The 27520-nt window shown below is 34.1% G+C and overlaps 2 protein-coding genes across 2 annotated transcripts; one reads left to right on the top strand and one right to left on the bottom strand.

Annotated features, from left to right (window-relative positions):
- Positions 1–294: 294 nt before the first annotated feature.
- LOC147076717 (uncharacterized) lies at positions 295–19335 on the bottom strand. The gene is made up of 3 exons (XM_085940417.1): positions 19199–19335; positions 7705–7832; positions 295–2060 (listed from the first exon to the last, which is right to left on the bottom strand). Exons 1-3 carry the CDS (start codon positions 19317–19319, stop codon positions 1830–1832), a joined length of 480 nt encoding a protein of 159 aa, XP_085796543.1. The 5' UTR covers positions 19320–19335; the 3' UTR covers positions 295–1829.
- A 147-nt stretch (positions 19336–19482) lies between these two features.
- On the top strand, positions 19483–27244 carry LOC147076716 (uncharacterized). The gene is made up of 3 exons (XM_085941335.1): positions 19483–19753; positions 19843–19929; positions 26374–27244. Exons 1-3 carry the CDS (start codon positions 19580–19582, stop codon positions 26554–26556), a joined length of 444 nt encoding a protein of 147 aa, XP_085797461.1. The 5' UTR covers positions 19483–19579; the 3' UTR covers positions 26557–27244.
- The last annotated feature ends 276 nt before the right edge of the window (positions 27245–27520 follow it).

Below are 27520 nucleotides of genomic sequence, written 5' to 3'. Positions count from 1 at the left end.
TGTAATATTAAACCAATAGATAGGTAGTTGAATTATATAAGTACTTAGTTACCTACACACCAACATGGTAATATTAGTTTTAATCACTCTATATAATTATTCACATCATGGCATATTTGTATTAATTATTGTAAATTACAAAATCTGACATTTCAACGGCAAGTGTTACCGTATCGGGAAAAACATGGGTCAAAAAATAACTTATATAATTCACTAATTGCGGAGACATTTTAATTAAATATTAAATCTGTATTTATAGTTATTGAATTTATTTTGTATATTTTTCATATTTTTGTCATCGTTTAACAATTACAAAATAATTTACCTAAATTATGAAAAAGAGAATTTTTATATATGGTAATATTTTCAATAGAAAAACAGAACGAAGCTATTGCAGATTTGGTGGACCATAGACAACTCGATCAAAACTATAAAAGGCTTTCTGCATAGTGTTTTGTTGTAATAATGACAGACGATTGAGCATCGCGCTATAACCCTTACCAATAATTCATATTATGTATGTTCTCTCCCTTGGTAATAGTACCTTGTGAAACATTTGACAAAGTGATTAAAATATTTAAAGTTTTTAAACTATTTAATTTAAACTATGCAGTTCGGACACTCATTCCAGACTTCTAGACAAGTCTTCTGATAAAAAATCGCACTTCAATCTAAATTAATTGTTACATACGCAATCCATCTATTTCTCGTAGAAACAAAATCTGTTCTCCACCCTGTGCAGGCGCATATTATAATCCTATTAGGATCGGACATGGTCGAAAAAAAAAACATACGCAATACTATTGGAGGTCACTCTCCAGGAAAAGAGAGTTATTCTCTGTTTTGTTAGGTATTTCAAATCAATCAGATTTAGCCATCAAAATTAGTAATATTTCTTAACTATTGTCAACAACAAAATATGGCATTAGAAGTAAACTTCAATGACAATTAGCTAAAAATTCTTCCATTTTAAAGATAAATACAAAACACTCACGTAGGTACATTACTACTAGGTACCTACCTAGGCTATAATATAATGTTTGAGACGTTCACGGTTGTTTTTTTTATCATATTAGATTCGTGGGTTTCCACCGCATGTACTTCTTCCTTCGAATTTCCTAAAAAGTAAAATACAAACTTCTCGAACGATAGGTAAAGAAGCGTGGTCCGGCATAAGGGAAATTTCTCACAATTGGTAAAGGAAGCCAACGGAATCCATAGAATTTTTCTTATAAAACATCTTTTTTCATCTGTCTCCCACTCAGCGGAATCATTTGATCATTATTAAAAGAAAGTTTCATTTGCTGTTGGCAGGTAAGATAATTGCGCATGCGATTGGCGTACGTTAACTTGTTGGCCTATAAATTTGTAAGTCTCAGATTCAAATCCTGGGTGTGACAAATTAACACATTTTTTCAATGTGTGTTTATAGTCTTGAGTCTCTGAGCAAGTGGCTAACATCCATTTATCTGTAGATACAACCTCTACTCTGTAAAGGCACGAATAACTTACATAAGGATCTAACACGGCAGTGACAAAGGGTGGAGGTAGGCATGTCAAGATCCGACATAAATAGTGCAAACTAAATTTTGTCAGTCATATTTATTTGAATAGACATTCAAATATATGGCTGTCATTGGCGGTTCCATCTTGCCAGAAAACATTTGGCATGCTTCTTAAATTACATTATCGTTCATACGGTGCACATGACCTAGCCAGCATTCTCCGAATCCTAATTGATTGAACTGCACTGAGCATTGTATTTGTCCTTTAAAAATAATCACGAGTTAATGTCCAAGATACTAAGGTGTAAGTGAGCGCAAGCTTTATCAAAATTGTCTGAAGCATGTTTTTTGATATAACTGAAAACATAGGTCTTGCGTCGGTCTGTCTTCGACAACCCCCGACACAGTTAGAGACGCCATCAACACAGCTATCCTTCTCTTCATGTCTGTTAATCGAAGTGCGCCCACCCAGCCTCTTTCCCTGGCTTTCTGGAATCGGTGCATAGTTCGTTTGGTCGAAAATACTAGTTCGCACCACATCTGAAAAAAGTACAGCTTCACAGAGGAAATACTTATTAATTTTAATTTCATTATTATAAGCGGAGGGCAATTATCTGCTGGTTAAAAGCCTACCCTAGTTACATCTATTTTTTTAGTCTCAGTTCTTCTCTGCCAAGTACATTGACTACTAATTTAGGAATTAACAATCAAAATATGTTTTTCAACATTACATTCGAGCACTAAAATTTTAGATTAGGTGAGATTTTTCGGCTCTATATTACGACCGTACTCCCTGGATAAACGTCAGATTTTTTATTTTACACTTGAAAGTATCTAAATGCCATTTTTTGAGCATAGACAACCATGGCTATCCAGCTATTATAATCGTAGACAATAAAAATAACCGCTATTATAAGCGAAGACAATAATTACGTTCACAGAGAACAGTGAAATATTAATTAACTTAATACCTAATTAACAATACAATTATTATTACGTTGGCTACAATACTTGTCGTTTATTTCTGTAATTGAGGCCCAAATCATGTCGCTGAAATGGATAGATGATATCCTCACTATGGGCTTATCTCTCCAAGAATGTAAGATACGTAATATCTCCTTTTATACAGATAACCAACTCGCCCTTCCGTTCAAAGACTGGAAACAAGTTGAAGACCTCTATTTTTGCGAATAGTCCCACAGACTAATGTTTTTCACCAGCCAACCCGACACTACTGTAAACTGCCCAGGTGCTGGAGTTTATTCTGCTGTTGACCACGATTCAGTCACACGAGCACTAGGTACGCCTTTCATGTCCTCGCCTACCACGAACGACCTCACCTACTTCTTCTTCCACACCGGTCACTCCCTTGACCTCCTTTGTGTCCGAGATGGACCAGGAAGTGGGTTCTCGGGCGTGTCGACACCCGAGTCCATACGAATGCGTAATCCTGCTCTGATCATCTGTTCCAAAGGCCTCCATTTCAGCGTGAAAACAGGCTGGAATCAAAACAATATTCCACTTTAGTAAATTGAATTTAATCCTTGGGAAACACAGGCATTGTCAAAACGTTCGATTAACTTATATAAATTATATTTGGTGATTAAATTATTACCTTGTGACGTATCTATTAGTCGATTATCCGGATAATATTGATTAGTTTGTGACAGCTGAAACAAAAATAAATCGTTATTTTTGGATGTAGAAAAAAAATGAAATAGTTACAATTATACAATATTCTAGGCTTATGAAATAATATATCGGCACATTATGAAGTAATTGGCATATAATGAGAACTTTCAAGCAATGCATTCGTATATTTTGACAGTTATCTGACATCCATGGAGATAGAGGTAAAATGAATTTAAATTACCAGAAACCATTAATAAGCGTACAATATCATAGATAAATTATTTCAGGTCCATTTACCTGGATCACCCAATGTTAAAACTCCAACTTTTTTTGGGTGCATTTGTTTGTGCATCGTTAGTGCACGTTTGTGCACGATTTTCTTTCGTTTGTGCACATATAATAACAGAAAAATTCCAATTTCAAATTGGGTGTTCCAGTTAAACGTTTGGTCTCTATTGACTTGATACTTGAACCAATAAATTAGCCTTAAATTTTTTTTGTTAAATGCATCTGATTAGGTATATTTATGTTACTTTGAACACGATTTTTTAAATTTTTATCTCTTATATTAAGCTAGTAATTTAATTTTGAGCGGCCATCAAGTTTTAAAACCAAACTTTTTTTAATTACACACCTTTGAGTAATTTAATTACATGATTTTTCATGAGGTTTTTATTGTTTTTTCATTTAAATTACGCGAAAAATTCGCATTTTTCCATTTTCACTAAGTACCCCGTGAAAATATCCCGAACAAAAACAACCGCATCCGTTTGGAACATTCAAAAGAGTCTATACAAAATAGCCAAAACGGTGTAATGCTCACTAAATATGTCTGTTTATAATAGACTACCTTAAAATTGATTTTAGATTACAAAAAAGTGTCAAAATTACAAAAACATTCAACATTCTTAACATTTATCTTTTTATTTATGATTTTGAATAGATCAATGTCAGTTGCATACGGGAAAAGCAGTAATTTTAATTATTCTTAGGTACCTACTGTTTTTTAACAATATGATCCGCAAATTAAAATAAATAAGTTATTAGAATACAATTAGGTATGCATATTTTTGAAAAATGCAATATATTTTTATGCAACGATATTTTCTTCAAAAGATAATATTGGAATGACATTTATATTTATTTTGTATATATGAGTTACCTTGCAGGCACTTAACTCTTCCTAAAAATATTTGCATAGGTATTATGATTTTTTTCTTTTTCTCTGTTTCTCCATATGGTGCAACGTATGCTTGTAGTTCTGGTATGTATTATGTTAGGAGAGAAGTGTTAGACAAGAACTTCATATTATGCTCTTCAGAATCGATATCAAATGAAGTTTTGTAGGTACTTTAAAAAGTTATTGCCTCTGACGGCTTCGACAATTGTTTCACGCAAATGGTTTTCTTCTGAATGTGTGAGTTTATGAGTTCTTAAACAACGTACCGACCTACATATCTGTTTACATTTATATTTAAATTCATCACGTTTATGAGTTTATAAATGACATATTTGTTTACATTTAAAATGAAATAGATCACACGCAAATGGTTTTTCTCATGTTTCGTTTTATGAACTTTAAGATAATGTTGTGCCGAGGCTCCGTATAGGTAGACAATTTATTTAAAAGGTTATTCACCATTAAGTATCTTTACATATGTTTGACGATTACTCCGTCGCGAGCATCCAAATGAACATACATTGCATTTATAAGATTTTACACGAGTATTTTCTATATATGTATATAATCATTTCATGTGTTTTAAGACAACTAAGTCGCACGGATTTATATGAATATACATCGCATTTTAAAGGTTTTTCACCAGAATTGGTCATTTGTTTGTTTTAAGGATGACTAAGTTCCGAGCATCTATATGAGCATACATTGCATTTATAAGGTTTTTCACCAGTCACCAAAAATGCCGGCGCAGCTTAAGAGTTGGCCTATTGCGTCGAGGGTCACAGGTTCTAATCCTCGGTCTGGCAAGTACGCATATTATTCGCGAGAATCTATATGAACATACATTGCATTTATTAGATTTTCTTCAGAATGCGTCATTGTGTCTTTTTAAAATTTAATTCGCGAGCATCTATATGAACACAAATCGCATTTGTGAGGGTGTGCACCAGTATTAATTGTCATTCAACATATTTTAAGACTACAAGGTGTTTTAAATGACATATTTGATTACATTTCAAATCACAATCATCACACGCAACTGGTTTTTCTACTGAATGTGTAAGTTTATGAGTTCTTAAACAACGTATTCAATACGTTGCTGCCAAAAGTTGGTAAGTCGATAGTTTAGGTATTTTGAGCATACCACGGATAAGATGTCTATACTTATATACGTTTGCTAGAAAAAAAAATCAAGAGCATCCGATTTTTAGAACATTGTATTTTTAGCTATTCATTATGTTGATAAAAATACGTAACTCTTGATTTTTCAATTTCCCAACATCAAAAGACTGTAGAGATGTTTACAGTATCTAGAATAATGTAATTACATTATTTTCAACAGAAGGTATATCGAAGAAATATCAGAAACATTATCAAATTACATAAACTTATTCAATGAAAGAACTTAAAGTTCTAATGTGTAAGTTCATAATATGAGCTTACACATTCAGGAGAAAACCCATTTGCGTGTGATGAATGTGATTTCCAATATAATCAAATATGTAATTTAAAAATAACTAGTAAGCTTAAAACATATTATGGAATGGCAATACTGATAAAAAAAACCTTATAAATGCGATGAATGTTCATATAGATGCTCGCAAATTAGTTGTCTTCTCCTCTCTTCCATCAATAAACGTACAATATCATAGATAAATTATTTCTCTTACCTTATTGAATCCCGTTCACGAGAATTCTCTCTCTCTCTGGAGATGGTTGGATTGATAGTTATTAACTGAAATTGGTACTCATAACCCGGCATTGTATACTTATTATTATTCTGCCGATAAGTTGCCATTTTTGACAGCTTGCAATACTGTTCAATATTGATAGGTTGGCCCATAGACTAATATTATCGATTGATCGTTTCAATAATAATATATAGTAATATTTTGTTATCATGTCGAAGCGTAATGAAATATGCAAGTTCCTATTTCTTTCGAGCGTTCTTTCTTTTTAAATAAAGCTACGTCTTTTTCAACCTTGTAAATGGCTAATTTTGATTCAATAATAATTAATGTCGTCCACAAAAGCCGACGATAAGCGAGGTTGCAATGCAGATACGTTTCATAAAACACTTATTTACATATTCCAAAGTTTTTTCGTCGGCCTTTAAGACAAGCAATAAGATAGTAGTTATAATAAATTAAGTTGTAGTCTGCCCCTAGGTTGAAAGCATAACCGAGAAAATTAAGATTTAAAAAAATTATGAGGTTAGTTTGGTATATTATGTAATATGAAAACACGCTTCATGAATATTTATGATAGGTATATTATGCCGAAAGGTAAGTTTTAAGTAGGAAAAGTGGCATTTTAATGAAAACCAGTGACGTTTAATTTCAATCAGTGTAAGCCGTTTTATCGAGGCTATTTGACCGGGCCATTTGTTTGTGGAGGCGAAATGTTTTTGGGGCTCATAAACTGGAGCCTGTTTTATTTATTATACATTTAATTAAATGAATTCAAATACGGAATACTGACTATGGATAAATATTATTATCTTATAAAAACAATCACTAATTAAAGAGTAAATAAAAGCCATTCAATGGCTCATTTCATCTCACTCGTATTTCTTATTTTATTGATTAAATTTGTGTCGGAATAATCTGAAATAATAACAATATCGTTTAGTTAACACGGCTAAATTATCTATAACGTTATTTTGAAAAATTTTCCTTATTTTCGCATACTTACCTACCTATTTGAAGCGTTTTTATATGAAGGTTTAAGCACGAGTGTCTTTGTGTCGAAGGTTACTTTATAATAAATTATTTAAATTTTATGAAATGCATTGGCGAAGTCTAATATGCTATACTGATTTTTGTAATCTATTTTTCATTGTAAAAGATTTTTATATATGTACTTATAATAGCGTGTTACCCATATAATAGCATTTTTTCAAAGATTGTCTATGCTCAAAAAGTGTCACTTAGATGCTTTCAAATATTGAAAAAAATCTGACGTTTACCCAGGGAGTAGCGTCGTAACATAGAGCCGATTTTTCCTTTTTTCATTTTTTATTTTCCACTAAAGTATTTATTTAAAACAAAAAAAAATATACATAACAAGATAATATGGTGTTTTTTTCAATATACTGTAATCACAAACAGCGATGAATTTTAAATTGACAATAATTGATGAAGATTGGTGCAAAGGATTACAAGGGATCACAAACGAAGGGTGAGGGTAGACTATGGACTGTGGCTGACAAAGTTTATTGTGCACTATGTATGTCGGATCTCAACAGCCTACCTCCACCCTTCGCCACTGGTGTATCTTGTATGTAGACAATATTACTTTTTATCCTTGACCGGCATAGGAAATGATTTTTCTTCAACATAACTGGTCTCTACTATCAATGTTTTTACTATGGAACTTTGGCTTTACCTTCTTCCAAAGTATGGGTGTGCGCATCGGCCCCAGAGTGTTAAGCTTATCATTTAGTTTCACCCAGAGCTGCTTAGTCATCGTGGTATCACATTGATTCAATGGTAAATTCACCAGCACAGGATTTTCTGAAAAGATGATAGATATATATTGTTTACATGGAACATAGTAAGAAGCACTCGGCATGAATGTCGCTGAAGGGAACAGAAAATTAATGGGGACCGGCTTGCCATATTGGATGTCGTATAACAAGCTATAGATAGCGAGTGTGGAAAAATATGAGATACACTCCAGATGTTACCGAAGGCAACCACTATTTTCCTCGGCTTGTAGGATCTAGTCGAAGTTGCAGCTTACTGGGCAAGCCTTGCATGAAAATAGATTCTCCGTACTTTGCATTTCACCGAACTTGCAGGTTTGGTCATCAGAGAACCCCCACTTCATCAGGTGCGCCCTACCATGGTTCTCAGTCTGTTTAGGGCTTTCCATGTATAGTACCCGAGACTGGCTCCGGGTGGGAGATGCTCTGCTGGCTTTACCCAATCTTCTGATCTATAATATATCACTCTTGCCAGGAACTTAAAAATATCACACGAACTCACACAGATACTGACAGGCCACGGAGCGGTGCGAGCTTATCTAAAAAGATTTAAATTGAGGGATGATGACTGTTGTCCATGTGACGGCAACACATCTCGAATTGTGTGGCATTTCATCAACGACTGCCCTAGACTAGAAAGGGAGCGATGGACTCTCAGGACTCGATATAGACAGCATAATTATGAAATTGACCTCCAAAAGCCTCGCGAAGTACTAAGCAATAACTCAAGAATACTACACAAAATATTTAATCCTGGCCATAAAGAAAATTAAAGATATAAATGGAGAACCTAATTAGCTCCACATCAATAGCCGGGTCTACACTCGGGACTTTTCCATACGTCTCACGAATTGAACTCAGGGCATGCGTCGTCGACCTTGAAATCGGGTTGAAAATGGCCGCCATTTTGTGATGAAAGTACTAACGCACTGCGATCCGACCGGCTTGGAATTCTGTTCAACACCCCAGCAGCTTCGTATTTTTTCGGTAAGATTCGGGTCGTTCGTGCATTTGGCTGTCAGTTGCGTTGTCAATAAATGTATTTATTTGAGCCTCTAATCTCTATGAATAGATCATATTGGATGCATGTTAGTATTGAAATATTACGACTTTTTTGCAAAATGTCGACTGAAATGATGACAATGAATTTTATTGAGGACTATAGGGCACAATTCGCATTATGGGATATAACCCATAAAGACTATACGAACAAACTGAAGCGCAATGATGCCTACATATTATTGGCAGGAAAGTTTGGAATGTCAGTTTTAGGAGTAAAAAATAAAATAAAAAGCTTAAGGTCCTACTTTTCCAAGGAGTACCATAAAACAAAGGAAACGAAGAGTGGCGCTGGGGCTGACAACAAGCATGAACCCTCGTGGTTTGCATATGAGTCAATGTTGTTCGTAGCAGACTCTGTTACACCACGTACTACAAAGGACTCCGTAACCTCACCTACCTCTGTGATGACTGAAAATTCTGGGATAATAATAATTGAAGACATGAATAATGTAAGTCCAATTGATAATTTTAATAGGTAGATACTGTATTATAATTTTTTAATGAAATCTGTGGATGGTATTTGGAATCCAGTTGGCTTGAAGTTGTCAACCATAGATGTACTAAATATATGATAGGCAAAGAAACAGCTTACTCATGCAACCGAATGAAGCATGCCGACAACTTACGAGAAAAAGTGACGTGATGAAAAAAAGGCATCACGGAGGATTTACGTTGGCCCTTTGACCGTAATTATAACGTACTCATATAATATAATAATGTTCAGCGAAGGAAGGTTTAAAATAACAACACTGTTAGGATTTTAGTATAATTATATTTGAATGTTGGAAATTTATGAAAAGATTGGTAGGTTTTTTAGGTACTTGCCTACATGTCTTTCAAAAGTAATACAAGTAATTATAATAATAACAATAGCAATAAATTACTTAATTAAAGTAAATAAAATTATAAAAAGATATATTATGTAATCATATTATATTACAAAAATAAAGTTTACATAAAGATATACACATTGAAAACACATGAAATTCTTGCAAATATCCCATCACTGTAATTAATTCAGCATTAATTAAGTTTAACTTACATATTTGTAATTAGTTTGGGTTTAATTAGGTTATACTTAACAACTTTCCAATATTTCTGTTATGCTAAATATTAAGAGGATTAATAAGTAATTTTCGAATTAATAATATCAACTAATCATTTAAAAATAAGAAACACGGATATATAAAAACATAATATAATTAGTGTTGATATATATAGCCGTCTAATATAATAACATAACTAAATATTATAAGTAATAATATAAGAATATTATAAATATGTTTAACTACGGCACTGGCTGTCAGTCAATGCTAAATACTAATTAATACTAATTACAGTTAAATGTTCACTTGAGTGTCCGGCGTGACATCAGTGTATAATCGAAGGTCTATTGTAACGGTCGCAAAATCAATGTAATCTTTTACTCTGTATATTATTATTCATGATGATAATAATAAAGTTAATCATATGAAGAAAACCATGTTCATAATTTAACATCCTCTAAACGATCCATTATCCCAACATGGTAGCAGAACGCGGTTTAAATATAAAACTAGTGCAACGTGGTTTAAAAACGTAAAACCAGTGCTCCGTAAATTGTACCGCGGGTTCCCGGTGACAATAATAAAAGTGCGATCACAGCGGATCAGAAAACAGACCGCTTGGTTAAGTGAAACGCAGTGGCGGCGTAAGGCTGCAAAATAATTCAATAAAAAAGAAAAATAAATAAATAATAAATAAAATTATTATTACGAAAATGGCAAATCTAACGAAGATCACAGAGGTAAATATACCAATCTTCGAAGGAAGGAATTACAATAGCTGGAAATACAGATTGCTGAACATTCTAGAATACAACGAGTGTCAAGCGCCAGCAATCCGAACAATGGAAACAACAGAAAAATATGCGGAATGGAAAAAACTAGATTTAAAAGCCAAAACCATTCTAATTAGTGCAGTTTCAGATAGCCAATTAGAATTTATCAAGAACTGCGACACGACATTGACAATGCTGAAAAAACTAGATGAAATACACTCAACGAAATCAACGCCGATGCAGATAATCTGCAGGTCAAAAATCGTGGAAATTAAAATGAAAAACTATGCAACTGTCGATGATTTCTTCTTAGACTTCCAGAAAACCTGCAATGAATATGTAAATGCAGGTGGTACTCTTCAACAAGAAGAGCAGATAAGATATTTAATAAAGGCACTACCGTTAAGCTATAGTGCGATAGGTGATTTCATTGACATAGTTCCGGCGGAAAAACAAACAATGGAATATGTCAAATCGAAAATCAAGGAAAAAAGCCTAACAAACACGGAAAATCCACAAAAGACGAATGTAAGCACATTCAATACAAAAACAAAAACAAAAGCCCTGTGCTATATATGCAATAAGCAAGGACACAAGCAGCAACAGTGTTGGTTCGCAAATCAAACCGACAATCTACAGCAGGGATATGGGCCCAGCACCAGAAACAGCGGCAATACACCACAACAGCCGACGAACAAAAACAATAACGAGAAATTTGGATATCAGAGAGGCAGAGGCACAAGATACCAGCGAGGCGGCAGCCGAGGCAGAGGCATCCAGCAGCAGCAACAACAACTAAACTTGAACACGTGGGCTCTTCAAGTAAATCATCATAAACTCAGTGCAAACAGTGAAGAAACAAGTGAGAGTGAAATAAAGTGGCTACTCGATAGCGGGTGCACAGATCACCTAGTGAAAAGCGATAAGTTCTATTCAAGTTGCGTTGAGGTTAAAGAGCCAATCGACGTAAACCTACCCGACGGCAAAAAGTTGCGAGCAACAAAAGTGGGAAATATTGTAAGTTACTTTAAAACCCATAATAATGTTGAGCTAGTAGAACTAAAAAACGTCTATTTGGTAGAAGGTTTAAAGAAAAATCTGTTAAGTTTTTCAAAAATAACACAAAATTGCACAATAGTAGCGCGCGATTCAAACGCCAAAATCTTTGATAAAAAAACCAGAAACCTTATAGCAGTGGCTAATAAAATAAATGATTTATACTACATGACTAGCTTTGTAAAAATTCCTAAAGATTCAAGCAAGATTAGTACATACAATGATTATCCAAATGAAGCCTTCACAAATACAACGAGATTAACAAAAAAGGAAAAGTGGCATCGAGCGTTAGGCCATGTAAACTTTAGATATCTAGAAAAAATAGTAAAAGATAAGTTACTTGATGGACTACCAGACCATCTTGAAAAACAAGAAATGAAATGCGCGACATGTATTGAAAGTAAAATGGCAAATTTACCTTTTGAAAATCATCGCGCGAAAACAACAGCAATAAACGAAATAATACACACCGATCTAAACGGTCCGCACAATATTGTGGGCTATAAAGGTGAAAAATACTTTTTGACTGTCATAGACGATTACAGCAAATGTGCAAAAATTTATTGTATAAAAAATAAATCAGAAACGGCCGAGTGTCTCAAAAATCACATTAACTTTGTAGAGAATCAATTCGGGAAATCAATAAAAAGATTGCAATGCGATAAGGGGACCGAATATTTAAATCGAGAAATATACGAATTTGCAAACAAAAAGGGAATCGAAATTTTACCATGTCCGACAAACGTACACGAACTCAATGGAGTCGCTGAACGTTATAACAGATCAGCAATGGACATAGCAAGATGTTTAATTAAAGAGGCGCGCATAAGTAAAATTTATTGGCCCGAGGCAATAAATACAGTTGCCTATTTAAAAAATCGAACTATCGCAAATACGTGCGAGAATAAAACGCCTTATGAAATATTTTTCGGGGTTAAGCCGAAAGCCAAACATTTAAAAATTTATGGCTCAAGAGTTTTTGTCCGAATTCCGGAAATAAACAGAAAAAAATGGGACGATAAGTCACAAATCGGAGTACTCGTAGGATATGCACATTTCGGGTACCGAGTTTTGGTTAAAAATAAGGTGATCGAGGCAAGACATGTGCAGGTTATCGAAAAAGGTACAAGACTAATATGCCTAGAAAATCAGACTAATGAAAACACTTTCGACGGAAGTAACGAATCACAAAACCGTGTAAACATTGATCTAAATGAGCAGGGCTCGGAGATCGAATTAAGCGAAAGTGAAAATGAGCGTGAAAATGATAATGATAATGAAGTATTTGTTGAAAATGAACAGGCGAGCGAATCGGTCAAAGTTAAAACTAGACGAGTATCCGCACGCGAAAAAAAGACAGTTGAGCGTTACGGAAATCCTATAGCTCACTGTATATACGTTAATTACATAAACGCAAATGCGCCAAGTACATATGAGGAAGCTTTAACCTCAAAAGACTCTGACCATTGGCGAGCGGCGATGGATTCAGAAATTAACTGTCTAAATAAAAACAAAACATGGTGTCTAGTCGATAAGCCGACTGATAAGAAAATAATCGATGTTAAATGGATATTTAAAAGAAAGAGCGATGATACATATAAAGCGCGTCTAGTAGTACGCGGCTTTCAACAAAGTGAACACTTGGAAAACGTTTATTCCCCGGTGGGAAAAATGTTAACTTTTAAAATTCTTGTGAGTTATTGCACAACGAATAATCTCTTCATTGACCAGATGGACGTTGAGACCGCATTTCTCAATGGACCAGTTAAAAGCGAAGTTTATATTTACCAGCCAAAAGGCTATCAAAAAGAAAAAAATAAAGTCTGCAAACTAGAGAAAGCGTTATATGGTTTGCGAGAAAGTCCACTTGCGTGGTACGAAACATTCGATGAATATGTAAAAAAATTAGATTTCAAGAGAAGCGAATACGATAATTGTCTTTATGTAAAAACCGAAAATAAGGAATCAATATATCTCCTGGTATTCGTAGACGATCTGTTGATCTGTGGGAAAGACAAATTAAAAATTGACTTAATTAAGAAAAGTTTAATGAAAAGATTTACGATGAAAGACCTTAATGAGGTTAAAAGTTATATAGGCATCGATATAGATTACAATAAAGATCAAAACAACATGAAGCTAAGCCAGACAAAATATATCGAATCATTAGCCTCTAAATATCAGTTAGAAAATTCTAAACTATACGAAACTCCAATGGAGACAAACCTAAAAATCGATCAAGCGAGCGAAACAGATGAATCAATAAAATACAGAAACTTGATCGGCGAACTTTTATACATAAGCTCAGGCACTAGACCTGATATCGCGTACAGCGTTAATTACTTAAGCCGTTTTCAAAACTGCTACGACAAAACCCATTACAAGTATGCGATGCGAATTCTAAAATACTTATTAAAGACCAAAGATCTAAAATTAAGATATGGCAAAAACGAAAAGAACGATAAAATAGATTGTTACGTCGACTCGGACTATGCGGGCGACAATATAGACAGAAAATCGACGAGCGGTTACGCAATTCGACTAAACGGAAATTTAATTTTTTGGAAGTCAAAAAAACAAAATGTGGTTACAAAATGCTCCACTTTCGCGGAATATATAGCACTGTCAGAAGCAGTCACAGAAATTTTATTTGTGAGAAATATATGTAACGAAAGTTTTGATTTAAAAATAAATACACCAATCAAAATTCACGAGGACAATAGCGGAGCGGTCGCTATTGCAAAGTTTGGAAATTTTACAAAAAACTCCAAACACATTGAAATTCAATTTCATTATGTAAACGAACATTACCAAAACAAGACGATTGACATAGTAAAAGTTGATTCAAAAAATAATATAGCGGACATCTTTACCAAAGCATTGGATAAAACGAGCTTCCTGGAAAATCGTCAAAGACTGAAGTTAATCTAATGTACAAGTACAAAAGTAATTAAACGGCTAAGAGGCGTGTTGATATATATAGCCGTCTAATATAATAACATAACTAAATATTATAAGTAATAATATAAGAATATTATAAATATGTTTAACTACGGCACTGGCTGTCAGTCAATGCTAAATACTAATTAATACTAATTACAGTTAAATGTTCACTTGAGTGTCCGGCGTGACATCAGTGTATAATCGAAGGTCTATTGTAACGGTCGCAAAATCAATGTAATCTTTTACTCTGTATATTATTATTCATGATGATAATAATAAAGTTAATCATATGAAGAAAACCATGTTCATAATTTAACATCCTCTAAACGATCCATTATCCCAACAATTAGTACGTACATATCTATAGGTATATGGATTATAAATATCTGAACACAAACACCTCTCATAATCAATTAATTTGGTAAACAAAATAAATATATAATATATAGAACGTTATTCACTATCTTCACATTCTTAAAAAATCTTGTGTACTGGGATTCCACGAAGAATTAACAGAGAATAATTTCAAAGTATCAACGCATACAATGATATAACAATACTCAAATATACGATAAAATCAAAATGTGTTTCTTATATTCCATTATAATATTAATAATCAATGCGTTCACTTAAATGCGGTCCTGAGCAATACATAGACGGCTGCTGTGTAAACAGAGTAATACAGAACGAATTTAATTACGACGTTATGCAGTAGAGATTATTCATGATTATTATTTTAACATGTATAAATTTAATTAAGTATACTCATTTGTGATACGTCACGGCTCCTAAGTGTTTATTCTTTTCATTGCTGTCGTTTTTACAATTTAACACACTACACACAACCATTTTTACTGAATAGTACCTAGCTCAGGTGAACCTTTCATGTTGACTTACCAATGCAAACTGAGCGTCAATGTGACGCGCGTTAAAGTATTACCATAACTTGATTACCAGCCTGCCTCACCATACTTTCATATAACCTGCCGTCCCTAGTTGTCAAATGACAAGTCAGGTTGAAATTCAATCTTCACGAATGATATTGAATGGTATTTAGCGGCCTTTCAGGATGCCGGAGTCAGGTTGGATTGGAAACCCAAGCATTCCATGTTGAAATTCTTTTGAGGCGTAGCACGTAGCCAAGGCAGGTCCAACGTAGCTTCGCCCTCAATATGAGAGGCTGCATGGTCTGGTGTCTTATCTCCTTTTTGATCTGGGCCCATTTGCTATAGCTCCAGCCGTTTCTATTAGCTATTTCTACACTACATTTGGACGTATTTCTGCAAACAAGATCCAACCCTCACGTGTAACATGTTGAGAAAATTCAATATTTGAGAGATGATTGATTTAAAAAATATGATTTGTGATTATTTAATTTAAACATCTGATAGGATACTTTAATAAAATCAAATAATCACATATCATTTTAAATCAATCTTAACTCAAATATTGAATTTTCTCAACACGTTACACGTGAGGGTTGGATCTTGTTTGCAGAAATACGTCCATTTGTTATAAATAACTCTACACGTGTATGTTTTGACGTGATATGGAACCGACAGTCGACATAAAATACTGCATAAACTCATCCTGGATGTCCTTCGCAGCTCTTGATACATTCCGTGGAATGCTTTGAAGAGGCCTCATACCACTATCACTTGAAGTGACTTGTCTCCAAGATTCAGGAATTGTATCTCCTGTACTTGCATCTTCATTATCGAAGCATCCTGTGGGTGAATAATGTCTTCCCGAATCCGGTTGTAAACGTATAAAATTATGCAGATATACACACGCTAGCACAATATCAACAACAGTATTTTCAATATTAATCTCTATAGGCTTCCGAAAGATCCTGAAAACGGATGCGAGTACCCCGAACGCATTTTCAACAATATTCCTTGCTCTTGAGAGCCTATAATTGAAAACTCTCTTCGGGGATCCTCGACTCAAATCAATTTTATATGGCTTCATTATATATTTCAACAATGGGAATGCATCATCTGCCACTAATGTGAATGGGATTGGCATTGTGCGGCCAGGTAGCGGTTCATCTGGTGGCAAATCTAAGTCATTGTTCATAAGTCTTTGACTAAATTCCGTATTTTTGAAGACGCCACCATCTGATATTCGTCCTTGGCAACCAACATTTACATATATAAAATTGTAGTTGGCGTCCACAATTGCCATCAATACAATACTGTTGGTTCCTTTGTAATTATAAAATTCTGCCACCGTGTTTTCTGGACGTTGTATTACTACATGTTTTCCATCTACTGCACCTATGCAGTGAGGAAAATTCCAACGTGTGTCGAACTCATTTGCAATTGCTTTCCATTGGTGTGTATCAGCCGGTAACTGGAAAAATAATAAATGGCAAAAATTAACAATGTTGTCTTTTGTTTCAGGATAATATTCACTCTACTCCTAGTCTAAGTACTCCTACTTCTAGAAATAGCGAAACCTCTGCTCATCCACTGAGAACAAAGAGAAATGTAAAGAGAAGGAGGGATGAGGACGAGAAGAAAGAAGAGGAGGCATTTCGTTTTCTCAAAGTTGCAGCGCAAGAATTATCAGCAAAAGATGATTTGACAATTTTTGGGCAAATGATTACAGCCCAATTAAGGAAGCTCAACAAACGCAACCAAGCACTTGCCAAAAATGATATACAAAACCGGCTTTTTCAAATACAAATGGACGAATTGAATAATCCTTCGTACAATGAAGACATTCCACTAGGCTCGACAGCTGATTCTCCGTCTCCCATGGAAACTCCTCAGTCACCACAATTCTTCCATCAAGACCAGAACAGCGAATACGAGCTTGAAAATTATCTTATATTTAATAATAAATAATTGTACCTACTTATGCCAAATATTATAAATTATATTTGACACCTCAATACTACAACTACCTACCTAGATAATTTGATTTCACCAGCGCTCGGAATGGACCGGAACGCACCGGAGCACCGTTGTGGTTCGCGGAATTCCAAAATATACCGTTCCGGCTCGTGGATTCATTTAAAATTGCGTTGCGGTTCGTTAGATTGAAATAATTATGTGTGAATGTATTAATTGATACTGTATTAATTTTGTGATTGAAAGTGAGATAACTTTTAAACCATAAATGCATTAAATAAATAAAATAATACACCTATCTACATTATTTTTCCATACAGTTGAACATTATTTAATTTGTTCCCAATCAGACAAGCACAATTTTCCATTTGTATTTTAAATAATAATTATAGCTATAGGTAGATAGTTAATCAAGTAAAGTTTTTAAATTTCATTTTCCGAACAATGACCAAATCAGAGTTATCTAGTTGTAGTATTGAGATGTCGTATTATGTACCTACTTATAGTGATGATATCAATAAACTAATCACCTTGACATAATCTTTCAAACATTCAATTATTGCTTTTAGCACCTCTGGAAGCATTTTCGAAATGAACTGCTTCGATACCTTAAACAAAAACATCAGAGACATGAAGGAATCACCGGTCGCCAAATACCGAAGAGTGATAGCCAGCTTTATTTCGGGGGGTATCGCTTCCCTTAATCGAGTGTTTTGTTTTTCAATTTTTCCTTTAATCATTCCTAACAACATGTCAAAGCTTGCCTTCGACATTCGCGTGATATTTTGGAAAAGAACGTTTTCGTTTGTCTCAATTTCCCTCATTATTCCGAAATTTCTGGTTTTAAAATACTCTTTCATCCAAATCGATCGACGTTTTTCTCGCCGTTTTTTTATTTTTTGCAGTACAATGAATGCAGCACTGATCCCCGCTAGCATAACAGCATCAGTTGCTTCCATTGTAACTTCAGTAGTTTCAGTAATGTTAGATATAAATCTTGATGTGTATAATTATTTTGACAGATGATGTTCGGGCGGGCATAGACTTTTATTTGCGAGGGTGAATATGCATACAAAAATATTTGTCATTCATGTCATACAAAGTACACCGATAGATGGCACTAAACTTGTTCCATGACCAATTTTGCCGTTAGGACACACTCAATTATGCTTATTTATTACAAATATGACTGCAATAGTAAGTAAAAAAAATACTAATATAATTAAGTATTTGTTATTGCAAATCATACTGTTTGCTTTTAACTTTTTGCATTAGTTTCCCAAGTACGTTCGGTAGTGGCGCTGTATTACCGAGATGAATTTTGTTCATCACCTGCGAATCTATTTCGATGTATAATCTATGACTCAACGAAGTGTAAGCTGTGATGAACGAATGTAGACAGTAAAACGGATTCATCTCCTCTGCGCATGCATAAAATGTCTCGGTGTAAAACCAGAATTTAAAAGTTGAAGAGGAAGTCGGCGTTGAAGTGACTAAGTGGGGACGTAGCTAATGCAACTAACCCACCCAACCACCTTGTACGAAAAAGCAAGCCATGACACATATCTTGTAATTTCTATCGGATAGGTACTGCAGTTTTGTCACTTTGTGCGTAAAGATACGACCCAAAAGCATTACAAATAAATATTTACGTACCTTCCATGTAAGTCAACAGGGCGTTTCTTTGAAGTTTAGTAATTAGAACAATATACGGTTTCATTTTGTTTATATTAGTTACTATTGTCATAAGAAAATTTGTTTCGAAACCGAAACGCATAGACTAATCCGAAATGTCAAATTAGCACAGTGTTGCCATCTTTTTGTCAACCAAGTGTAAACACCTCATTTTATAACCGCAAGCTCAGCCAATTTCAACGATTGTCGTAGTATATTGTCTATGAGTACCTACATATTATATTAGTCTATGGGTCGCATTTTGTCACCGCACCGCCATCTTGTCAGTCGGCAGTGATTGCGTCCGTTATGTTAATTTATTTCGTCCGATATTCCTGCAATAATATTGCTTAAATCTTGAAAATGGACACTAAAATTGAACCGGTAGATTTTGATTCCGATACTGATACTGGAACCTCAAGTGATTGTTCGTACAGCTCGGATGATGATTTCTCATCGGAATTTTCTGTCAAGCAGGAACGTGTTGATTTCACTAATTTTGAGGCTGATTTTTTACTTCCATCCATCCATACATCGGTATAGTATATTGTGACACGCAGTTGTTAACAACAAAATCATTTTTCCCCCTTTTCATTTATATATTAAGGATATTGTATTGTTTTTAGTTTGCCGTCAAAGTTGAAAACGAAACATCGGAAGTCAAAAACTATATTGACAACTGCCTTGGGCCAAGTCCACAAAATGATTCACATGTAAGTTTATATCGCCAACTACATGTCATATTATTTGAATTCAATCAGGTAAGTAGGTACTTATTGTTTTAATAGTAGAGATCTTCTGTCCGCTATGAAAATTATGCCCCTAACATTGAAATTGAAATCCGAGTTCCTCGGCAGGTTTTTAGTAATTTACACCTGTGCCCGGATAAAGTTTGAGTGAAATTGGTTTTGGTTCTTTTCTGTTTGTAGCCAACAGCAATGAATTTTTGAAAACAGCCGACATACTCGATCATTTCGACTGCTCCAAGTAAGACAGAAGTAGGTCAAAATTTGTCATTTTGCAGTAAAATTAATTTAAGTTTTGAAAAAATATTCTTATTCTCCTGTACGGAAATTTCAATTTTTTTATTGATTGTAGCATACTGTTTAATGGTTAAATTTATTAATGTACTGTTTTGTTTCCATCGACATTCTTTCGGGGTACACTATGACTTACTGCCATTTTCCTCGGATATAATAAAAATATATCAAGGCAGTATGTTGAGTTACTTCCTTATTCCCTGATAATTTTTAAATAAATGTAAACAACTAATTGAAAAGAAAAATATTTATTAAAGAAAATATCAATAAATTGACACAATTATCAAAAATAATATATTAGAAGAAAACATTAAGGCAAATAATATACCTAATGTATACATGCAAAAAGTCCAGAATAACATAAACACTAGGGTGTTTTTTCCACATTTATTAACACAATACACAGTTAATGCAACCAGATCAATAAAAAGGACAAAACCTAATAATGGTAAAGAACAATGTTGGTGACAGCTGTTTCGTGTAGCTATCCCATCCTCAGAACAAGCCGCCGGAGAATTGGATATCAATACAAAATAGAAGAACAATATCAATACCAAGTAGTTAAATTAATATACAGTCACTATCTTCAAAGGATACCGTAGAAATGATTGTGAAATTAATAAAAAATATCGTTTAATCACTTTCTAACTCATCCGATGCGTCATCTCTTTCGTTAAGAGTATGTTCAAGAAAATTATCGTTTGAAGTAAGTGACCGATAAAAATTATGATAAGCTTTTGGAATGAGAGTGTTTTCGCATAACGATGTCAAATCTTTCAGTCTTGTTCGTCTTTGAAGTAAAATGGTCATTAGATCCTGCGTGTATGTGTATTTAATACACACTTCGGAAGGTTTTTATATTGCACGACACCTCGCGGACTTTATTCCATTTCACTGTGGAATTATCACTAGCCGTTTTCCAATTTCTTGCTGTAACTAATGGCTTAAAGTCCAGTCTTCATAAGACATTTCATTTATTTTGTATGGGTGACCTTTCACTTTCGCACAGCGAATTAACATGACCCATTGTTCAGGGACATAGATAATTTTGTGTTTTCTTGCATTTTCTATTGTTGCATGCATTGAGTCCCCCTCATTTTATGTATGTCCTTTCTCTAAAAAGCTATGGGTAATGTCAATCTTTAGAGTGTTTGCTGCATATTCTAATATAGTGAATACAATGTGGTTCCGATTTTGCCCCCCGCAGTTATCAGAATACAAAACAATTGTTTTTATGCCTGTTGCATGTGCGGCACGTATACATTTTAAGAGGCATGTTGCAATTTCATTTGCTTCCCTTTTTGCCTCTGACTGATGCCAAATAAAACAATGGCCCTGCTTCTTACCAATATTATACACTGTAAAGTTGTATATTTTCTCTTATAGTAAAAACTATTAACAGCTGACTGCAGGGTCTGCAAAACTTTCTGCAGGTCGAATACAGCCACACAAAGATGTTAGTCGGTTACGCATTTCTCTTTGTCACCATCTTTTAATGCTGTTACTTAAATTTTATTGGTTAAATGGGTTTCATACTCATTTTTTTTTTTAATTACTTTTTCATTTTCTGCTGCGACTTTATACTTATTTCTCGCATATCTCACACTGCAGGTCGATTCCGTAACTTACGACTCGTGTGAAACATCGTAGTTATTCGCGAAAGTGACGTAGGTTATCGAAATAAGGCATGTCGAAACTTATCACTACCTGAATTAGTCATAATCTGTGTCGACATTATTGCCCATACCAAAGGGTACTCGTGACCAGAGACGGCCATACGACTTGAGTCACTCTCTCTCTCTCTCGCTTTGATGTCTCGCTCCGATACGTAGGTAGTTTAGTTTAGAACTGTCAAAAATGAGAGGCTAATGGTACGTTTACATTTGACATTTATATTGTCATATTTATGTATGACACCATATTCACCAAGTGTAAACAGTAATTATGTTTGTACCAGCCACTTATTTTGCGTGTGTCGACACTCACCTGTCACTTATTCAATCTACTTATATACGCAAATGTAAACACCGCGTATTCGACAATTCCGAACTTGCCGCGATATATCACCGAAGTTAGACCACCGTCTACTTTTATATCAAGTACCTACCTGACACATTATTCGTAGTTTGACAGGTACCTAGTGAATTGCATATGTATATTTCTAAAACAACGGACAATCAATTATCATAGGTACACCACGAATGTATGCCCAACGTTTACGTTAATAATGTACTGTAGCGATCTGTCAAAAATCATAGACAAAATAAAATATCGCTTGTTCTCGGCACATGCGATTAATTCTGATGCACTCTGTGAAGAAAAAATGCCCTTCAAATGGTATTACCTAATTCATTTTGGCCCACACCTGCACTCGTATTACGATAATATTATATTGAATATGCAATGACGATCAAGTGCTAGATATCGCAATGTTACTGTTAATCATCGTTCTTCTACACTTATGGTATTTCTGAATTGTGTGTCTTGTTTTTTGGCAAAAGGTCCAATCTTGCAAACTAAAGTTCACAAATTGAGTTGGATCTTCGATTTTAAACTCTGACATTAAACGGAAGGCACCTAGTTCTTCTTGTCGCTGAATCCATTCCCGCACCCATCTAGACCATTTTTTCCTCCTTTTTCTTGCCAAAAGACTTAAAATAATAATACTCGCTGCTTTCTTTTTTAACATTCCCATATTGACAACTGACATAACGTTTTTGAGAAGTATACAAAATAAGTGTCCGAAAAAATTACAATATCATATGTAAACACCGCATATATTTATTCCAATGTTGCCATTGAATAAAGTGTCGAGACTTTATTTCAACGAGAAGTATACCAGAATTTTATGTCAGATCCATGCAGGTGTAAACAGTAAGTGAAATTTTATTAATTCAGTAAGTATTATTTTATTTATTAAATTAAACAGTATATGAAATTATATTTATTTAAATTATATAATTATTTATTAAAATAAGTAAAACGGTATAAGTGTCAGATGTAAACGTACCATAAGCTGCGATCGGATATTATTATCTTATCTTTACCCGCGAGAATAATTACATATTATTGTTTTATATTTCGCCAAAGCACTGCTATATATGTGTATCGTTCACCCAATTATTTTAAAAGATGTCAATCCCAGAAATAGTTACTTTTGCTTCAGTTTTAGGATCACGTAATCATCCGCGAAACATATCAAATAATCAGGCTAACTTATCTGAAAATGCTTTTTTACTCAGTGATGCACTATTTATACGTAATTTCCGGTTAAACAAAAAGCTTGTGAGATATATTTTACAAATTCTCACGCCATATAGGTATATTATCGTACCTAAGTTTAATGTTACTATCTATAAGCGTGAAGAGTTTACAATGCGAAAAAATGAATATGGTTGTATAGCTTAAAATTAATCAAAGACATAGAAGATGTACCTATGATATATATTGACACATTATGACGTTTATACTATTATATCCATGGAGAATTAAAAAGTCGTAGGTAGGTATAATGTTGAGATGGACATAACCTTACCTGATTTCAATTAAGATCACTTAATTGAAACCTCTCCTTTCTTTTGCATTGATTTCCATGTTTATTTTGATATTTCGTTTCGTATGTGACAGTGACCTTGAAAATCAAAACGTCAAAATGAATGAGTTCGCTCACGGAAAGAACAAGCCAATTACGGCAATTACCAATTTATAAACAATAAAGATGCCAAATTATTATATTACTGTTAATACAATGTTACTTAATACTCTGTTATCTTGAGTTCAATTAATTATGTTAATGTTTTATAATGGTTTGTAATGAATAAATACCGACATACAAATAAAAATGTTATTGAAGACACTGTGTTTATTTTGTTAAATCTTGTTTTACAGTGTAATAATATTATATGGTTTCGCAATTATGTAAGGTTATATTCTACGTACATATATCTATATCATATTATACTAAATCAATCGAATATTATAGGAATTATACACAAACATAACCAACAAAAATAATGATTTCGTTTGACATTTCATTTTTGACGTTTCATCTCGTACCATAGACACCGATTTTCTCGGTTTTGGCGATGTTGCCAACTGGTCACTCGCGAATTAAAATGGTCCGTAGCGAGTGGCTTCAAAAATAGTTATTATCGTATACGGCATGAAACGGGAGATACTAACTTGTCATCCCACACGGTTGTCGACCACACGAGTCGATATTTACGAATTCGTGCTGGTCCTTCTTCGGTTGCTGGAACGCATTATTGAACTCACTATTAAAAACATCTGAGTACTGACGCAAAGTGGCAGATGTTTTGGTGTTGTCTGCTTTCAGCTATTCTATATAGAGCCTATGCATTTTAGCAATGGAAAGGTCGCTATCCAAGTATTGTTTTTTAGACGATTTTCGGGTATAATGAGACTCGACTACTGGAAAACTTAGTATGTGGTCTCGAACCGTTTCAATAATCTCTGAAGAAATTTTATTTACCCTTTTTACATGTTTTCCTCGCATATCTGCCACCATTGCACCTCCTTCATCAAGTTTTTTACACGCAGTAGATACCATTTTGTCAGAGATTCCCAATGTCTCTATAAACATCTTTTGAAAAACACGCATGTCAGAAATATTACATTCATCATTCACAAGTTTTATGAAATATTGTCGTGAGACGGTTCGCCTAGAATTATTGGCATCGGAAGCTCTTATTTGCTTCTTCGGAACAAATTTTACGTACCAGCTGATAAAATTCCACTGTTTTTCACAATCTGGTAATTTCCACAAAGCTTCAAATATTTTTTTTCGTGCTTCATCGCATATATTTGTCATGTCTTTAATTTTATGACAGTTCAACCTAAAACCTGCTCCCATGTACTTGGCAACCATAACTTCACCTTTTCTAGTTTTATATTCTAAACCTCGCTTATGAATCTTTTTAGATTTATCGACAGCCCACTGTCAGGATTTCTCATGCGTTTTCTTACAATCTTTCATCAAGGTGTCACCTGTCTTTTGTGAATACCAGATGATTGTTTTACTGGATGCATTTCATTTTTGATATCAAGCGAATTTTCCGGTCTCTGTAAATGTAATATATAGTTATTATATTACCTATCTGGTATTTGTACATCAATCTCATTGGATATTTCAAATTATAAAAGTATGTATTTTCATACAGAGTTTGGTACTAATTCTTCCAAATTAGTAGCATCCGAAGTATCCTAGAATATTCCTGTCTTCTCATCAAGGTGCATCATAGGCGACTGTGTATCTTGCCTTTCAAAATTAAAACGTCTTATATTTTTTTGTAATGTGATTGTTCGATTTACTAATCTACTTACTAGTATCCACTATGGGCAAAGATCCTCCGTTTACCATTTCCATTATTATTTTTGTTCTGTTTGAAATAATTTTGATGTTACATCGTATAGTATAACAAGTTTTACACCATAGACATAATACTTCCGGTGAAGAGAGACGTATGTCTGTCTTACGGCCGGTACATCAAAATAATATCCCATGAAAACGGCAGTAATTCAACTTACTTCTGTAATACATGGAAAAAATATTAGTATTTGACATACGACAATTTTTAAATTGAATTTAAAGACAATCTATTTACGTTAGAGTAACCACTGTCTGACAAAAAAATAGAGAAAAATTTTCTGCTTACGAAAGTGAACCTAACTCAAAAACCCAAAAAAGAGAGTTACTTCCGTCTTACATGGAACAGTCGATTTGTTAGATTTGGTTAGCTTTTCAATCTTGAATCATGAATTTTGTCAAAGTCGCCTATGTAAATTAGCGCGGTTCCCATCTGGCTTCCTGTAAACTGACCTGTACCTTGGTTTTTTCTAGTAAATAATGTAATCGTGGTTAATTAGGTTTTTTATTGCCATATTTAATTAAAACTTAAAAAAAAATTGAAAACAGTTCAATAATTCACTAAGCATCTCACTCTTTACACATGTACCATATCTGGCAACTCATTTTCATTTGATACACGCCTTCATATGTGTCGCTGGATTCGCCTCTAAGGTATACCTTGATTTATAATATTTCTAGATCATATTCCGTGCATACATATATATAATATTGATCTTATCTCGTTGTAGATTTCTACCCAGCGATGTGACACTGAGTGTCCCAATACGAATAGCATCCGACAACCGACAACTGATGGAAACCTAGATAGCGTGATAGAGTATTCAGAAATAACTATAGATGAACAAAATATAAAAGAAGAAATTTCCGCAGCCAATTCTCCGAAGGTTGCTGCAATGGTGTTGAGAAAATAATGCATTTTCCACGAAATTTCATTTGCAGCATCTGTAATGCAGTCTTACAATCCTCTAGTATATTAAAAATACATAAAACTATTCACAATGAAATTAGTGTAAATAGTGAAACGTATGGCCGTTCACCCACAACTGATGATAACCAAGATGGGGTGATTGAGTATTCAGAAATAACGATCGATGATCAAAATTTTAAAGCAGAAATCTCCGCAGCTAATACTCCGAAGGTTGCTGCAATGGTGTTGAGAAGGGTAATGCATTTTCCGCGAAATTTCATATGCAGTATCTGTAATGCAGTCTTCGAATCCTCTAGTATTTTAAGAATACACAAAACTATTCACAATGATAATCATGTAAATAGTGAAACGCATGGCCGTTCCCATTTAAATAGTGGTAAAATATATAAAGGAAAAGACACCAGCGAAAGACCTTTTAAGTGCGATATATGTTCTTATACATGCAAACTGTCTCATCACCTTAAATCACACAAAATGATACATACTGGTGAACAACTATGTAAATGCAATGTGTGTTCGTTTACATGCAAACATTCACATAACCTTAAAAAACACAAAATGACACATACTGGTGAAAAACCATATAAATGCAATGTGTGTTCGTTTACATGCAAACAGGCACAATACCTGAAAATACACAACAGGTTGCATACTGGTGAAAAACCATATAAATGCAATGTGTGTTCGTATACATGCAAATATTCACAGAACCTTAAAAGACACAAGATGAGACATACTGGTGAAAAACCATATAAATGCATTGAATGTTCTTTTACATCCACACTGGCACATAATCTGAAAACACACAAGATGAGACATACTGGTGAAAAACCACATAAATGCATTGTGTGTTCTTATACGTCCACACAGGCACATAATCTGAAAAAACACAAAATGAGACATACTGGTGAACAACTATATAAATGCAATATTTGTTCGTATACATG

Source organism: Rhyacophila brunnea, unplaced genomic scaffold (assembly GCF_057557595.1).
Source record: "Rhyacophila brunnea isolate RB1 unplaced genomic scaffold, BYU_Rbru_1.0 scaffold_13, whole genome shotgun sequence".
NCBI lineage: Eukaryota > Metazoa > Arthropoda > Insecta > Trichoptera > Rhyacophilidae > Rhyacophila > Rhyacophila brunnea.
The sequence above is the reverse complement of the archived record's forward strand: the minus strand, read 5'-3'. Positions and strand labels throughout refer to the sequence as shown.

What these genes read in the sequence shown, in the direction of transcription:
- LOC147076717 (XM_085940417.1), bottom strand. Translation starts at nt 19,319, where the DNA reads ATGCGTTTCGGTTTCGAAACAAATTTTCTTATGACAATAGTAACTAAT. An exon ending in CCTGTTGACTTACATGGAAG is followed by an intron (nt 7,833 to 19,198) that starts GTACGTAAATAT and finishes TCATCTTTTCAG; the next exon opens with AAAATCCTGTGCTGGTGAAT. An exon ending in CACCCATACTTTGGAAGAAG is followed by an intron (nt 2,061 to 7,704) that starts GTAAAGCCAAAG and finishes TCCTCTGTGAAG; the next exon opens with CTGTACTTTTTTCAGATGTG.
- LOC147076716 (XM_085941335.1), top strand. Translation starts at nt 19,580, where the DNA reads ATGGACACTAAAATTGAACCGGTAGATTTTGATTCCGATACTGATACT. An exon ending in TTCCATCCATCCATACATCG is followed by an intron (nt 19,754 to 19,842) that starts GTATAGTATATT and finishes TATTGTTTTTAG; the next exon opens with TTTGCCGTCAAAGTTGAAAA. An exon ending in GTCCACAAAATGATTCACAT is followed by an intron (nt 19,930 to 26,373) that starts GTAAGTTTATAT and finishes ATCTCGTTGTAG; the next exon opens with ATTTCTACCCAGCGATGTGA.